The sequence below is a fragment of the Betta splendens genome, chromosome 10 (assembly GCF_900634795.4).
Source record: "Betta splendens chromosome 10, fBetSpl5.4, whole genome shotgun sequence".
NCBI classification, from domain to species: Eukaryota; Metazoa; Chordata; class Actinopteri; order Anabantiformes; family Osphronemidae; genus Betta; species Betta splendens.
The window spans coordinates 10,780,430-10,796,864 of NC_040890.2; the positions used below are offsets into that span (position 1 = coordinate 10,780,430).

Genomic DNA, 16,435 nt, shown 5'->3' on the forward strand with positions numbered 1-16,435 from the left:
TGAATGACACAGACCGTTCTCTAGCTGAGGTTCGGCACCTCTACTGCGTTCGGGCTTTTGCAGCCAGTAGAAACCGCAGACGTGGAAGATGAAAGCTGCTGCCGCCGCTCTCTTTCAGCTCGTTCAGCTCTGCTGCTGAGAAAAGGACTGAAGGCTCTTATTAGCTCCCCCTCATTAAACCTGGGCCTCTGTTAAACTATACGTGGACTGTTTATGCCTCATGTACTGAACCTATACAGTACATGGTTCACGGCATCAGGAACCTGTCATTTGCACAAATATTAAGGATTCATATGCTATGAAAACAGCCTGGTTCCTATTTCAGCACACAGTGGTTTAAAGTAGGATGCTCTCAAGATGATTGAAGGCATTATAGTAGCACTTTGACAGTTGCCTATGTAAAGCTCAGGCCCGTTACACAGAACCGCTGTAACTCACATTCATACACATCGCTTTAGTATCGCAAGCTTTTAACAAGATGTGTTTGCTGATTATGTTGCACTTGCTCTAATGTTCAGGCCTGTAGCATTTTTCTGTCCATTAAAATGAGTCAGATCCATGTTGCTGCTGTGGATAATGAACGTGATCGGTCATGAATCTTTTATTATCTTTTATGAACCTATAGAAGGCTTGTGGACAATCGGTTCATTGACTGATGTGCTGAGCAGCTTAATGTGTGTAAGGTATCGAGCAAGTTCAAGCAGCTATGCTGTATGGATCCCTGCAGTGCGAGCTGGGCTTTAAAACACCCACACGTCAGTAAGATTCCGATCTTTGCTCCCCTCGTGTGGTTGTTTCCGGAACTGCGCGCATGTTTTCCTTCTCTTTACCATTATTCGTTAATGAGGTATTTTAAAATTAAGGGAAATAATAAAATGTATTATGAATTATAAATTATAAATTTGAGGCGATTTTTAAAATTGTCTACTTTGGTTTATACATGTGGTGCATGGTTACTGCACTTTTGTAGTAGCATTTTTATTGTTATGAAAAAAATGTAACCACAACGTCATAAAGTTAATTTAAAAGTTAAGGTACAGAAATAACATTAAACACAACATTTAAACTCGTTACAGGATAAAGTCTGCGTCTTTAGTTTTATTCCGTTAGTTTATATTACTACATACTACAATGTAATACTACATATTTTGTGGACTTGCTTTTTAATCACCTGGCTCAGGTACTGAGCGTACTCATTTCAATTTACAACGTCTGTGCTGGATGTCACATGAGCCCCGTGCACGCGGGCACACGCACGCCTTACATGGAGGCCAGGAAGACCGGGTTAATTAGGGTCAGAGCGCAGGTGGGTCTCAGGTAAAACGTGACGTCATGATGATACTTTTGAACTCCTTGGCAGTAAATCTATAAAGGTGTGTAGTCTCGCGGCGCAGGTAGCTCGGCGGCGAAGTCTGATCGGTGCGTCGGAGCCAGCTGGGAACGCGCACGGAGGCCTAACATGCGCCAGGAGCTCTGAGTGACCGAGGTCCGCCACAGTCTCGCCGGTATGTACCCCAACTCCCAGCCGGCCCGGCACCCGGCTCAGACGCTGTCTCTCAACAGCCAGTACATCCCGCCCCCGTATGACTTCACCGGTTACCATCACGTCCCGGGAGTCGCGGACCCGTCGACGTGTTCGTGGAACTCCTTTTACGCGCCGCGGGACGAGTACGCGTACGGCTTCCCGGGGTCGAGCCCCGGCGCCTCGCAGCCCGGCTACGCGTCCGCGGAGCTGAGCAGCCCGCCCTCCGCCGCCGGAGGCCCGCCGTTCGCCCCCTTCGGCTTCATCTCAGCGCAGGACACCTTCAGCTCCAGGAGGAGGCCGCACGAGGCCGGCAGAGCGTCGATCTCAGGTGGGTTTTATCACAACAACAACAACAACAGCAGCAGCCTTAGTAAGTGTCAGGGGCTTGTGGTGACGTCATTAAAATGTGGAGAACGTTTTCATCAGACTGTAGATGTGAAAACAAACATCCTGTAACATACAGTATGATGGCCAGACCTGCAGTTGATGGTGTGTGGATGTGGCATGTAGGTGTATAACACCTGTTGGTAGAAGGAAACATCTTTTAAAACCTGACTGCTCGCACGCACGCATTCATCAAGCGCTCGGCCTCTCCCTTCCGACAGCGCGGTGTGAGGTGTCAGTGCAAAGCTAACAGTGGAGGCCGTGGAGTCTGCAGAGGAGCCGCTCCCCACCCTCTCTGTCCACTGTGGGTGACAAACGGGGCAGATAACGCGTGTGTGTGTGTGTGTGTGTGTGTGTGTGTGTGTGTGTGTGTGTGTGTGTGTGTGTGTGTGTGTGTGTGTGTGTGTGTGCGTGTGTGAGCGTGAGCGTGTGTGTGCGTGAGCGTGTGTGTGAGCGTGTGTGCGTGTGTGTGTGTGCGTGTGTGTGTGTGTGTGTGTGTGTGTGTGTGTGAGCGTGTGTGAGCGTGTGTGTGCGTGAGCGTGTGTGTGTGAGCGTGTGTGTGTGTGCGTGTGTGTGTGTGTGCGTGTGTGTGTGTGTGAGTGTGATCGATGTTGTCACGTGGTCCGATCAATAACTCTGAGTCACGTTTTCCCCAGAGGAAACGTGAACATTGATGCCAGTGAATAGCAGGCGCCTGTGTAAACACCTATGTAAACACCAGTGGTGTCGATAAGGAGGAGCGCTGATGCAACGCGGAGGGAAGTCTTTACATTAGTTATAGTTAGCGTGATTGATATGGCTGACGAGGCTTTAAGTGGCGCCTGAACTTGACCGAGGCACCAGACGTCTTTAGGTCCGTCGTCTGTGTGGCTGCGGCTCTGACTCAGTGACACTAATCACTCCTCATTACTGGCAGCGGCGATAACGCTTCCCCGTTTCACCGGTTGCCGCTCGCGCACTCAATGTAATTCTGCCCTGATTGTGTGTGCGACCCAGGAGGCAAGACCCGCACCAAGGACAAGTACAGGGTGGTGTACACGGACCACCAGCGCCTGGAGCTGGAGAAGGAGTTCCAGTACAACCGCTACATCACCATGAGGCGCAAGACGGAGCTGTCAGTGGCCCTGAGCCTCTCAGAGAGACAGGTGAGCGCTCCAGCGCCGAGCAGGAAGTCATGAAATGAAAGGGGACGAGCGGCACGCCGAACAGGAAGACGTGAACAGTAATGAGAGGAGATTAGAAACCATCAAAGGGGATAAAGATTGATTAACATCTGCTCTTCTTCAAATTATGTCACTTGAGCTTCTTTGGTTCGGCTTCACACGCTAATAGGTGGAATCCTTTATGACTTATTATTATTTCATAACCGCGGTTGCAATGACAGGATGTTAGTAACTGCAAGGAAAGCTGTGGCAACTCGCACTGTACAGGCGCCGTCTTATCACAACTGTCAGAGGCGCGATAGAATCGGCTGCTTCTCCTTTTCGTGGATGTGCGCTGTCACGGTGAGGTCGGGGCCCAAAGCCGGCGGCCGAAAGGCGCGACTGTGGTAGGAAGCTACAGGAAGCATGTGATAATGCAGAACTAGACCAGGAGGCCGCTTTCCTTTAATCGGTCCTGTATTAAACGCACTTTGCCCGTTCGGCTTGTTAAATGCGTTCAGCCCAGAGCCGCAGTTACAGTTTGCACTCAGATGCATGAATGAAGCCCTCGCTCAGCTCTCATGTGACGTGTGTGTGTGTGTGTGTGTGTGTGCGTGCGTGCGTGCGTGCGCGTGTGCGTGTGTGTGTGTGTATGTGTGTGTGTGTGTCTGCGCCGCAGGTGAAGATCTGGTTTCAGAACCGACGCGCCAAGGAGCGGAAGCTCAACAGGAAGAAGCTGCAGAATTCCCACCAGGCGTCGACCACGACGCCCACGCCGCCCGTCCTGGCCTCGCTGGCCGACGCCCACATCGCGGCCAGCCCCAGCAGCAACATCCTGTCTGACGCTATATCGGAGGAGTACTAGGTGGACGGGTCACGGACTGATGCAGTACTGCGTGTGTACATAGTGTTTATAACAGAAGAGTCACCTGCACCTCCTGCCTGAACCAATGACAAGCACCTCACGTCTTTTGCACCGATCATCTCAATTCCAATCAGTTATTTTCTGTTAATGACTTTTAATTCATCTCCGGGAGTTTTTACAGACGTTATTAATAGTCAGAGTTACATCAGACTCATGTCCAACAGCAGCCGGTCTGAGGACTTTGTGAACAGTGGTGAAACAGCATTTAGCCAGTTCCTCTTTGTTTAACGCCAAGTGATGGTGAAACACGATAGAGTGGCGGTGAATGTTCTGCCACAGGTCACGAAAACAAACGACTAAAAACGTGTCTTCAAACTTGATGTTTTTTACAGACGTCTGAGGAAACGCGCCCCAAATTGAACAGCATTTCTTCAGGTTTCGTCTGTCAAAAAACAGCTCGTCTCCCTATTTTTAGGGAAGAACACGTAGCACAATTTAAACGAAACCTCCTGGTCTGTGTTCAAGACAGAAGAATAAAATTCTCCCATTTTCTGAGTCTTTGTGTTTTCACAGCCCATCGATCTTCATCTGTTTTAGAGACAGAAGAAATTAGCACAGCAGCCAAATCGAACCGAATCAGAATCAGAATGATCGCATTATTAAAGGCCACATATTGTGACAAAGGTGATTAGATTGGTATTAAAGAGGACCAGCTCCAGCTCTTCCAGGCTGCTCACCATGCAGCTTATTGTTCATGTACTAAGTCTCTAAGCTGTCGAATGGAAATAAAGACCATGAAGCAAACGGGACAAAGTTAAATACGACTTTTAAGCTTTTTGCTTCAGGACGTTCTGTAATATTGGATCAGTCCATCAGTAAAACCAGTAGTTTCCATGTAGGAGGAAAACAATTCGATCCACGATAAGGGCTTTGGTAAAACAATAGAGAGGTTTTGATGTAAAACACATTTTGTTAAGTGGCATGTATCATAATGACCACAAAAAAACATGTTCTGTTTCAGACAGTGCGTAGCCACATCCTGAAAAACCAGCTGCAGATAGATCCACCACATGACTCGAACTAAAAACAGACGCTGGGCTGCCTTTAACCTGAAGAAGTGGAAGAAAAGGAGTCACTGCTTCCCCGTTTGCTGTCGACAGTTCTGGAGCACTAAGATGCATAAACTAGTCATCATCCACTAATAAGCTGAGCAGCAGCTGTGAATGTCTGTCTGTGCTGAACAACAGAATCAAAAAAGAGGAAGGGAGAAGTGTCAAAAGGCAGAATGCAACAGTAAGCAGCCACAGTGGAGGTAGAAGTGGTCAAGCGTTAATGCAGGAAAGTCATTTCCCCTCTTTTCTCAGCACATGTTCTTCTTTTGCATGTGTACCTGCTGGTTTGGAGGTTTTGCAGCTATTAAAAGCAGCAGAACATCATGGTTGTATTTTGAGTCTGTCTGAAATGCACAGGTATCAGTCAACCTACATAACCAGTACACCTCAACAAAAAACTAAAAATGATTTCTATTATGTGCAGATTTTAATCTAATGATACATCACATCAACTTTACATGCAGAGAGACCCTCAGCATTCAATTACAAGGAACCTGGAAGAGTCAAGGCCCAACAAAATCAGGACTCGAGAAGTGGCACCAGTCAAAAGTCTTGGGTTTATGGTTTAATGGCTTTGGCATGGCAGCAACATCACATGAATGTGTCACGACAATGATAAAAACGGGTTTTACGACTAAAAAAATAAACCTTTTCTTCAGCAAAATCTACCAAGAGTCAAGTCTAATCTGCTTAAAATCAGCATATGTACAGAAGGAGTGTGACTGAGCCATGTTTAGTGGCTGTGCAGTTATTGAACAGCACGACCGTCTGGTTGGAGCAGCTTTATTGCACCTCTGCTCCGCCGTCAATCATTTGCTCAGGTCATATCAGTCAGAGGTTCAACTGAGTTTCAACATAAAGGTTCAAGTGAGAAACATCTCATGCGGTTGTCGGAGGCCATTACAAATGTTGTGGTCCATAAACTGCCTGTTTATGGCACGGTGAATAAATAAACCTTTAACCCTGAAGTATCAAACCAGATCGAACACGTCACCCCTGGCTTTAAATGAACTTGTCGTAAATAAGTCGGATCACAAGCTGTGACCTTGAATGTGAAAACAGAAAGTACACAAGTAGAAAAATAACAAAAAAACTAAGTGCATAAAATGTTTCTTTATATCATTAATTTAAGGATAAAATTACAAAGCTTAAAAAAATATGTGGTGAAATAGTTAAATGGGATTAAAGTAAACTATAGCTTTAGAGCTTTAAAGTAATGAGGTGTGAGCTATAAATAGCACAGTTAACTTGTACTGACAGCGTATAAATGATTTTTGCTTCTACAGATGAGCTGCATTTGCTAACGCTTTGGAGGTTGAGCTACTAGAAGCATGTTTGACCTTGTGTGAGCTTCAGTGGAGGAGGCAGAAACTGAAACGGTCCAATAATTAAAAACAAGTCGTAAGATCTGAGCTTCGCATTCGTTCTCGCTGAGGAGCTTTACGCTTTTCACACAGTCCGTCATCGGTTTGAGGCTGACGACGGTTCAGATGCCGTCAGCCGCTGCTTTCGCGACTAAAGCGCTTGTTCTGGCTGAACTTCGAGCCAATAACCTCTGTGACGTGTGAATGTAGTGATCTAAACTGATGGGAAATTAGCTCACGGAAACACTCTCACATCCTGTTCATCAGCTTCTCACTTGTTCACCTGCAAACATTTCTGTCTATCACATACAGTATTGGTGCAAGTCCAGTAGTTTAGTTTCCTTACAGACTATTTCAATAATCGCATTAACAATAAATGTTTAACACTGGATCATGAAACAACACTTAGCTTGTTTGTAGTAATAAACTAAGCTGTTCTTAGTTGGGGACTAAAGTTTCTCTGAAGGTTTTACTCCACTACATGTTTTCTCTGTTTAGCTGCATTTTAAAGAGGATGTGACAAAAACTTAAGCAACGACTAAGACTGAATTAAGAAAACGTGTTCCGTGATGGTGTTAATAGATAAACACGCACAGTTTCAGAATCAGCCTTTACTCAAATTGGTCCTATAAATACACACTTTAAAAATGTTCCTCCTTTTCTGAGGAAACGTTGAAGTGGATGTAAAACCTGTTTCGTTTCAGAAGAAACCCACTGTTATAAGTTACTTTAAATAGACGTGTGACTTAATTAGTTTTAGTTCTTGATGTGTATTAATGCATTACATTATACTGCATAAATCCCTGCATTAAGGAATGAGATCTAAACTCTGATCCCTGCCTGCAGTCAGTGCAACAGACTGTCAAAGTGCAGTAAGACAAATTATTCAGCGTCATAAAACAGGATGTTACTTGTGGTTTTCTAAAAACATAACTGATAAACTATTTGTGTGAGACTAATAGCGGATGCCTGAGAAAGTGTCTTCATCATGGAAATCCTGCTCACTTTGAACTGGCTTGGTGACAGTTCTCTGGAATTTAATCCTTAGTTTGAAAAGTCAATCTGATTTCACTATTACAATTTTTATTATTGCATTCAAATATTATTATTGCAGAAAAATAAAACAGATCTTTTTAACACTAATATAAAAGTATATGAATATAAGAAGCTACAGTATAAATAAAAATGAATATTAAAACTGTCCTCATGAGAAGTAAAGACCTGGACAGTTCGTCCTGGAGCGTCCTGTGCTCGGTGATGCTCAGATCACCTGTCTCTGCACACTTTGGCGTAGACACAGTCCTCCGCTGGGGCCGTGGCCGGGGCCGGGGCCGGGGCCACGCTCTGCTGGGGTCGGGCCGAGAACCGGACCTGGCCGTACTCCACCTCCTCCTTCTGCTGAGGCTGCGTCCTCTGGCGCTGCATGATCCTGACGTCGGCGTAGGTCAACTCCTCCTCATGGTTCTGCGCTGCTGAAACGACACAGAGCAGACTCGTTCAACCTCCCATGACTTCACGTCACACTGGGACAGAGTCGGCAAAATAAGAGTCGCACCTTTAGGTTTGTTGCCTTTCTTTTTCATCTGGGCACAGACGACCACTCCGACCACTAGGAGACATATTAGTGCTGACAATACACCAGCCGCTGTGTACAATATATCACCTTCAGAGACAAAAGACACAAAGAGAAAGCTTTAATATGTAAAACTTTATATGTTTATGTGGAGACAAACTGTGACATAGCCCTGATTAACTGGGTTAGTTTCACTTACTACTGTACCATGGGACTGGAGTCCGATTGGAGGATGTGATGTTAGTGGCTGTGACACTACTTGACACTGTGATTTCAGTCTTCTTACCCTCAGTCGTGGCTGAAACTGTGGTAGGATGAGTTGTTGGTTTAACACACAGAGTGTTATTAGCTGCAAACACCCACTGTGAGATGCGAGTCCCATTGGATGAGGTGCAGTTAATGAAGATGAAGCCTGAGATGAAGAAACACTTCAACGATCATGTTCACACTGACTCTAATGAGTGATATCAACACTTCCAGATGGATTTCTACTCATGTTCTCACTCACCACAGTCAGTGATCGTCTCTTCTTTGGAGACATTATTGACTTGATTCCTGACTGAACAGAGCAGACGTCCTGAGACGTGTTGTTTCAGAGTGATGTTGTTGGTCTCATTGTTTCCAGAGAGGAGCTCAGCATGTGTCAGTGTGTGTCCATCCAGAGTCCAGCTGTACTGAGGACTGTCCCCTCCCTCAGAGGAGCAGGACGCCCTCATCTGTCCCTCAGACAGACACTCAGAGAGCAGCAGGACGGAGCCCACAGGAGCTGCAGGAAACACACACACATCACTGATGGAGTCTGACACTGAACACGGCAGGAACCTGATGTGGAAATACTCAATATATGAACAATAACATGTTTAGCACTAAGATGAGGGAATCATATTCCCAGTATTGGACTAATGAAAGATCATTTATTTACCTTGAATGGTCAAATGTAGAGTCCGTTTCTTGTTCTTTCCTTCTGAATCATAGAGTTCAAGCTGATATTCACCACCATCATTTCTGCTCAGGTTGTTGATCCTGAATGTTCCATTACTGAGAGTAAAGGAGTATCTCTGGTCTGTCAGATCAGTTACAATTCCATTTTTGTTTCCATTCAGTATGGTTCTTTGGCCCTTTATCCACTGGTATCTATGTACGTCTGAGGCTCTGTCCATCAGCTGAACGTCCACTGTTCCTCCTAAAGCTCCATAACACTGAGTTTCGTTCTGTCTGCCGTCACAGTAGGTTTCTACACCTGGAGATTAAATGAAAGGTGTTTTATAAGAAGATCATTAATATTACACTTGTTATGTCAAGTATAATTTAACAGAATGGTCAAGACATTGTTTTAGATATGTAAGTGAATATCACACAAAAATCTCATCTATTCTAGGTGCAACATGAAACACAATGTTATTTTAACCTGACGAGTCAAATAAAGAGACAATTATTTTAGAATAAATTTTTATACTATTGTTTTTCCCACCAAATACAAGTGCAATTTACAGGGAAGAAATACATGAATTATAACATTAATATTCTCATTCCACCTTTTTTGTGTCTGTGTTTTTTTTGAGACTGGTTGGTTGTAACTTACAGAGACACTGGATCAGATATTAGATCATGAATTAAAAGTCATAAAACAACTTTTTCTGTCCTTTTTTAATATTGATTTTACACTTGGTAAATGTCTACAAAAACAAATATATTCATAGTTTGTATTAAATTGTGTTTATTGTGGAAAACAATCTATTATTAATTAGCTCTAGGGTTAAATTTAACACAACGCATTCATATTTCTCTTTAAAATAGATGGTTAGAAATATGATCATGTATTTATATATTAAAACAAACATTAGTGTCTTGTGATAAGTGAACATCTCACCATAACAGCGTCCCAGTAGCACCACCATCAGTCCCACCACAGCTTCCATGTCTCCTCTGTTCAACCTCGTGTCTCAGTCTCACACAAACATTTCTGTTTCAGCCCAAATTAAACGTTTGTTCTGCTCTGAACGGCCTGAAATGGTCCTGATGGCGATCCGTCGCAAAAAAGAATGTGTGAAAGCTGTGACCAGCCAGAAAGTTGTTGTGTTCATATTTTGCGAGCAGATAGGAGAAAAGGAAGTCGCATGAATTCACTTCCCCTTTAAGCTGCAGTCATGTCTGTGACAGACAGAGTGAAGAAGCCTAAAGCATTTCTCCTTCACGCTGAAAGAGGATTTGAGGCTTGAGACACGTTTGAGATCTTTGTGTTTTACTGGTGTAAAAAATATTCAGTCACATAAAAAAGAAACCTGGCTTTGTACTGGTGACGTCACAAATGACAAAAGATGATTTCAGACAATATTTTATTAACTTATGTAAAAAGAAGACATTTTAAATTAGTTTGTAGGATTTACATAATAGTGCAAACTGTTCAGCTCTAATGAGCCATTATAATAGTTATAATTGTTGTCATTTTTAAACAACCATTGAAATGTACACATTCAGTTACCTGATTACATACTGTAATTATCTTAACCTTCCTCTTACAGCAGCGTCACATCGTTTCAGATTTGATTATTATTGTATTGTTGTCTTTATTTTGGTTTTACATTGTATCGGATGGATAAAAATAGGAAAATATGAAAAACATGACAAAATGAAGACTCATTCATTTATATAATGTAATATGTTTAATACTAGGAGGCAGCTCAAAGGGCATCAGACAACAGAGCATTACAGTAATTTGTTTTGATCTGAGTTGGACTCTGCTGCTCCCAACTGGTCACTTCATTAAAAGCAACCACTTTAAAATGAAGACAATAAAAAGGACACTTTAAGCAAGAAACTGACTTTTACACCTCATAGTGCAGACTTATTAATGTAATGATACCTAAACAGTGTAATAATCACTAATCTTCACTAACTAACTACTAAACTAACTAAAACTAGTGAACAGAACTTACCTAATATAAGCCAAGTAATTACAAAAATAAAAGTAACATTACACTAATAAAAACACAAATATAAACATTACTTTGGAACACAAAAAGGAAACTGCAATTTGTATTTAGTGAAATAATTAATAAAAGATTGTAATTAAAAGAATTCTAACCTCATGTTCTTTTTTTTTACAGTTCACAGAAAACTTTGATAGAGTTATTATGTACATAAAGTATTTGACCAGATTATTTTTCTGGCGTATTTGTGCTTAGATCTGAACACGAGCAGATTTGAATGTCCTTCTGACTTACCTGCACTGCTAATTATGTTGTTGTCTAACTGATTATCTAAAATTATAGAAAATGATAATATGCGATATGTTTTGTTGCTTCCCTGCAGCCACAGCTTTTAATTGACTCAGTCGGATATGTAGAAACCATTGAGTGGCCTGCGAGAACCAGAGTCAGCTCCTACTGCTGTAGGCTGTGCTTTAATGGTTAATGAGGGAATGAATGAGAGGATACCACTAGTTTAGGTGTTGATGGAGAACTTCACAGTTCAACCATCAGCACAGAGTTTTCTGGAGCGACGGCAGAGCCTTCAGTCTTGTTGGAGTTTGCTTTCTTCCAAGCAAAATACGCAGTCATGCCAATTAATAAAAGAACCCCAACAGCAGCTCGTACACCACATATGAGAAGAGAGCGATCTGTTTAGAGAAACACAACAAATCACTGCAGGTTCAGACTGAGCAGCAACAAAGTCAGTGTCCATTAACAACTATTTCAGTTTTTCCTACACTCTTTCATGGCTGCAACAAAACACAGTGTCACTGTAGCTGCAAAGACCCACTGTGAGACGTGAGTCCATTGGATGAGATGCAGTTAATGAAGATGAACAAACACATCAACGATCATGTTCACACTGACTCTAATGAGTGATATCAACACTTCCAGCTGGATTTCTACTCACGTTCTCACTCACCACAGTCAGTGATCGTCTCTTCTCTGGAGACACGACTGACTTGATTCCTGACTGAACAGAGCAGACGTCCTGAGACGTGTTGTTTCAGAGTGATGCTGTTGGTCTCATTGTTTCCAGAGAGGAGCTCAGCATGTGTCAGTGTGTGTCCATCCAGAGTCCAGCTGTACTGAGGACTGTCCCCTCCCTCAGAGGAGCAGGACGCCCTCATCTGTCCCTCAGACAGACACTCAGAGAGCAGCAGGACGGAGCCCACAGGAGCTGCAGGAAACACACACACATCACTGATGGAGTCTGACACTGAACACGGCAGGAACCTGATGTGGAAATACTCAATATATGAACAATAACATGTTTAGCACTAAGATGAGGGAATCATATTCCCAGTATTGGACTAGTGAAGAAAGAAAAACATTTATTTACCTTGAATGGTTAAATGAAGAATTCGTTCCTCTGATTTCTGTCCATTTGAATCATAGGTTTCAAGCTGATATTCACCACTATCATTCCTGCTCAGGTTGTTGATCCTGAATATTCCTTTAATGGGAGTAAAGGAGTATCTCTGGTCTGTCAGATCAGTTACAGTTCCATTTTTGTTTCCATTCAGTATCACTTCTTTGGCCCTTTATCCACTGGTATTTATGTACGTCTGAGGCTCTGTCCATCAGCTGAACGTCCACTGTTCCTCCTAAAGCTCCATAACACTGAGCTCTGTCCTGTCTGCCGTCACAGTAGGTTTCTACTGTATATGTGGAAAGATGTGAGTTAAAAATATTATAACCAGAGATGTATTATCGTCTTTCATTCACATGACCTGCTGTTTTGCTTGCATGATTATTAATAAAGATGTCCAAAGTGGTTTAAATGTGTCAATTTGAGCCTAACATAAAAGGACAAAGTAGTTCGTACAATATATTTTCATTTTGAACTGGACAAGATGAGGAGCCTCATCCACTGTGTGAGGAAAAGATAATGGTGTTATTTCAATATCCTTTACACAAAATAATGCTTTAAACTACACTAGAAATAGATTGATAGATATTGAAAAAAGTCAGGCCAGTGTTTGTCCATTATTTATCATCTGTTAGTGTTTCAGTCCACTTTCTTACCGACAGTGGAGACGTGAGCTTCTGTGACTGTGGTAGGATGAGCTGTTGGTTCAACACACAGAGTGTTATTAGCTGCAGACACCAACTGTGAGAGGTCAGTCCCATTGGGTGAGGTGCAGTTAATGAAGATGAAGCCTGAGATGAAGAAACACATCAACGATCATGTTCACACTGACTCTAATGAGTGACATCAACACTTCCAGCTGGATTTCTACTCATGTTCTCACTCACCACAGTCAGTGATCGTCTCTTCTCTGGAGACACGACTGACTTGATTCCTGACTGAACAGAGCAGACGTCCTGAGACGTGTTGTTTCAGAGTGATGTTGTTGGTCTCATTGTTTCCAGAGAGGAGCTCAGCATGTGTCAGTGTGTGTCCATCCAGAGTCCAGCTGTACTGAGGACTGTCCCCTCCCTCAGAGGAGCAGGACGCCCTCATCTGTCCCTCAGACAGACACTCAGAGAGCAGCAGGACGGAGCCCACAGGAGCTGCAGGAAACACACACACATCACTGATGGAGTCTGACACTGAACACGGCAGGAACCTGATGTGGAAATACTCAATATATGAACAATAACATGTTTAGCACTAAGATGAGAGAATCATATTCCCAGTATTGGACTAATGAAAGATCATTTATTTACCTTGAATGGTCAAATGTAGAGTCCGTGTCTTGTTCTTTCCTTCTGAATCATAGAGTTCAAGCTGATATTCACCACTATCATTTCTGCTCAGGTTGTTGATCCTGAATGTTCCATTACTGAGAGTAAAGAAGTATCTCTGGTCTGTCAGATCAGTTAGAATTTGATCCTTTCTCCCATCCAGTATCGTTCTTGGGCCCTTTATCCACTGGTATTTATGTACGTCTGAGGCTCTGTCCATCAGCTGAACGTCCACTGTTCCTCCTAAAGCTCCATAACACTGAGCTTCGTTCTGTCTGCCGTCACAGTAGGTTTCTACACCTGGAGATAAAATGAAAGGTGTTTTATAAGAAGATCAATAATATTACAACTGTTATGTTAATTATAATTTAACAGAATGACCATGATATTGTTTTAGATATGTAAGTGAATACAACACACAGAAATCTTATCTATTCTAGGTGCAACATGAAAGACAATGTTTTTTTAATCTGACGAGTCGAACAAAGAGACATTTATTTTAGATGATATTTTTATATTAACTGTGTTTTTTCCAGTTTTACTTTTTTTGAGACATGAAAACAAGCAATAGTAAACAGAAATTCATTTTACAGGGTAGAAACACATGAATTATCACAGTAATATTCTTATAAAATTCTTATAAAGACATTAGATCATGAATTAAAAGTCTACAGGTGTAAATGATAGGCATTTAGCAAAACACCCCCAATGAAAATGGTGGTTCTGCAGGTGGTGACCACAGACCACTTCTCAGTTCCTGCTTTCTGCCTGATGTTTTGGTCACTTTAATGCTAGAGGGGCTTTCACCCTAGCAGTAGCATGAGACGAATTCTTTAACCCACACAAGTGGCTCAGGTAGTGCAGCTCATACAGGATGACACATCAATGCAAGCTGTGACAAGCTGTGTCTGTGTCCAGAGCATGGAGGCGCCACCAGGAGACAGACCAGCACATCAGGAGGCCGTAGGAGGGCAACGACCCAGCAGCAGGACCTCTACCAGGAGGAGCACTGTCAAAGACCTGCAAAATGACCTCCAACAGGCCACAAACATGCATGTGTCTGCTCGAACGGTCAGAAACAGACTCTATGAGGGTGGGGATGAGGGCTGACGTCCACATGTGGGGGTTGAACTCACAGCCCAACGTCATGCAGGACGTTTGGCATTTATAGTGCGCTGGCTGAGAGCGAGGGAGCGTCACCTCTTTGTTGGTGAGGATTAAAACAACAACCAACAAACTCATCAGAAGCAAACTGGGACAGCATGCAGCTTAAACCTCAGTGACGCTCTACATAACGACGCCTGTCGCTACCTAAACAAGATGAACAAACCTACAGCAACTTTCTTAATGAGACTTCGAGTGGTTCTTCTCATGGACCGTCGCGCTTTTAACTTTCCACTGCTCTGATCGGCTGGAAGCTGAGCAATAAATACGCTGAACCAGACTTATGTGCTGAGTATATATATATATATATATATATATATATATATATATATATATATATATATATATATATATATATATATATATATTACACCTGTTAAAATACTCTATTATTGAATTGGTCTACAGTTCATAGGATCCTATATTATAACAAACACAGTGTCTTGTGATAAGTGAACATCTCACCATAACAGAGTCCCAGTAGCACCACCATCAGTCCCACCAGAGCTTTCATGTCTCCTCTGTTCAGCCTCTGATCTCAGTCTCAGACAAACCTCTATTTTAAACATGTGTGTTCTGCTCTGAACAGCCGTAAATGGTCCTGATGGTGATCAGTTGCAGAAAATAATGTGTGAAAAGAATGTGTGACGTTCATATTTAGCGAGCAGGTAGCATAAAAGGATGTCCCATGAAGTCACTTCCCCTTTGAGCTGCAGTCATGTCAGTCAAGGACAGAGTGAAGGAGCCTGAAACGTTTCTCCTTCACACTGAAAGAGGATTTCAGATTTGAGACATGTTTCTGAGATCTCTGTGTTGTACTCATGTAAAAAACATTCAGTCACATAAAACAGAAATCTGGCTTTGACCAGATGACGTCACATCATTTATCACATCATCCTTTGTCATGTCTGAGAATGCTAACACAGTGTAGCTGCGTCGCACCCACTGTACAAACCAGAGGTCCTCAGGCTTCAGAGAAACTGAGGAAGAAGCTAAAACATCTGAGGTTTGTGCAGGTTTCACATCTTTCTTTATCGTCATCTAATAAAAATAAGGCCACGTGATTTTAAACTAAACAATGTTTAGTAACAGCTAATGTGCCGTCATCTTAAACAGCTCAGATCCACTGACTGGTTTAAAGCTGGTGTCGTTTTTTTGTAATAGTAGCAGTTCTCGTTCTTCTCTGTCTCCTCTGGTGACAGTCTGTCTTCCTCCACTGGACAAAACCTCATTGAGGCAAATAAATATCACTTCAATCACCTCTGGAAACCAGTAGAGGAAAGCATCACACCTACTACAGCAGATAAGATTAAAGGCACAGTCCACCACAAAAACATTAGTCCAATATTAGTTGATCTCGACACGTCTAAGAACTGACATAAATAGAAAATGACACTAGAAAACAGTTTGATAAAAGAAAGCCTAGTATTATTTATGCCAAAGCTGCACTGCATTAGATTATTTTAGATGCATCAGACCCCCGACATTTAGCATATGTTACTACACCCAAGTATGTTGTGAAACAGTTATGCATGTATAGTAATCATCTATGTTTCCTGTGACACATTGTGGTCAGCTGCATCCTGTTGGTTTCAAGGTTGTGGTAAAACTTCTCAGTTAGTTCGATCACACACATCATGTCA

The 16,435-nt window shown here is 42.7% G+C and overlaps 2 protein-coding genes and 1 pseudogene across 5 annotated transcripts; 1 reads left to right on the forward strand and 2 right to left on the reverse strand.

Moving 5' to 3' along the window:
* Positions 1 to 1,354: 1,354 nt before the first annotated feature.
* On the forward strand, positions 1,355 to 4,471 carry cdx1a (caudal type homeobox 1a). Its single transcript, XM_029164593.3, has 3 exons — positions 1,355 to 1,853; positions 2,906 to 3,054; positions 3,731 to 4,471. Exons 1-3 carry the CDS (start codon positions 1,508 to 1,510, stop codon positions 3,914 to 3,916), a joined length of 681 nt encoding a protein of 226 aa, XP_029020426.1. The 5' UTR covers positions 1,355 to 1,507; the 3' UTR covers positions 3,917 to 4,471.
* A 1,109-nt stretch (positions 4,472 to 5,580) lies between these two features.
* On the reverse strand, positions 5,581 to 10,120 carry LOC114863993 (T-cell surface antigen CD2). 4 transcript variants are annotated; one of them, XM_029164582.3, is made up of 6 exons: positions 9,836 to 10,120; positions 8,888 to 9,205; positions 8,474 to 8,731; positions 8,252 to 8,377; positions 7,948 to 8,055; positions 5,581 to 7,861 (listed from the first exon to the last, which is right to left on the reverse strand). In XM_029164582.3, the coding sequence occupies exons 1-6, from the start codon at positions 9,882 to 9,884 to the stop codon at positions 7,659 to 7,661; spliced, it is 1,062 nt and encodes a 353-aa protein (XP_029020415.1). In that variant the 5' UTR covers positions 9,885 to 10,120; the 3' UTR covers positions 5,581 to 7,658. The 4 variants fall into 4 exon arrangements, with proteins under 4 accessions (XP_029020415.1, XP_029020414.1, XP_029020413.1 ...); XM_029164581.3 differs by having other exon boundaries at positions 5,581 to 7,864; XM_029164580.3 differs by having other exon boundaries at positions 8,165 to 8,377.
* Positions 10,121 to 11,851: 1,731 nt separating this feature from the next.
* Positions 11,852 to 15,379, reverse strand: LOC114864964 (uncharacterized; annotated as a pseudogene).
* Positions 15,380 to 16,435: the final 1,056 nt, after the last annotated feature.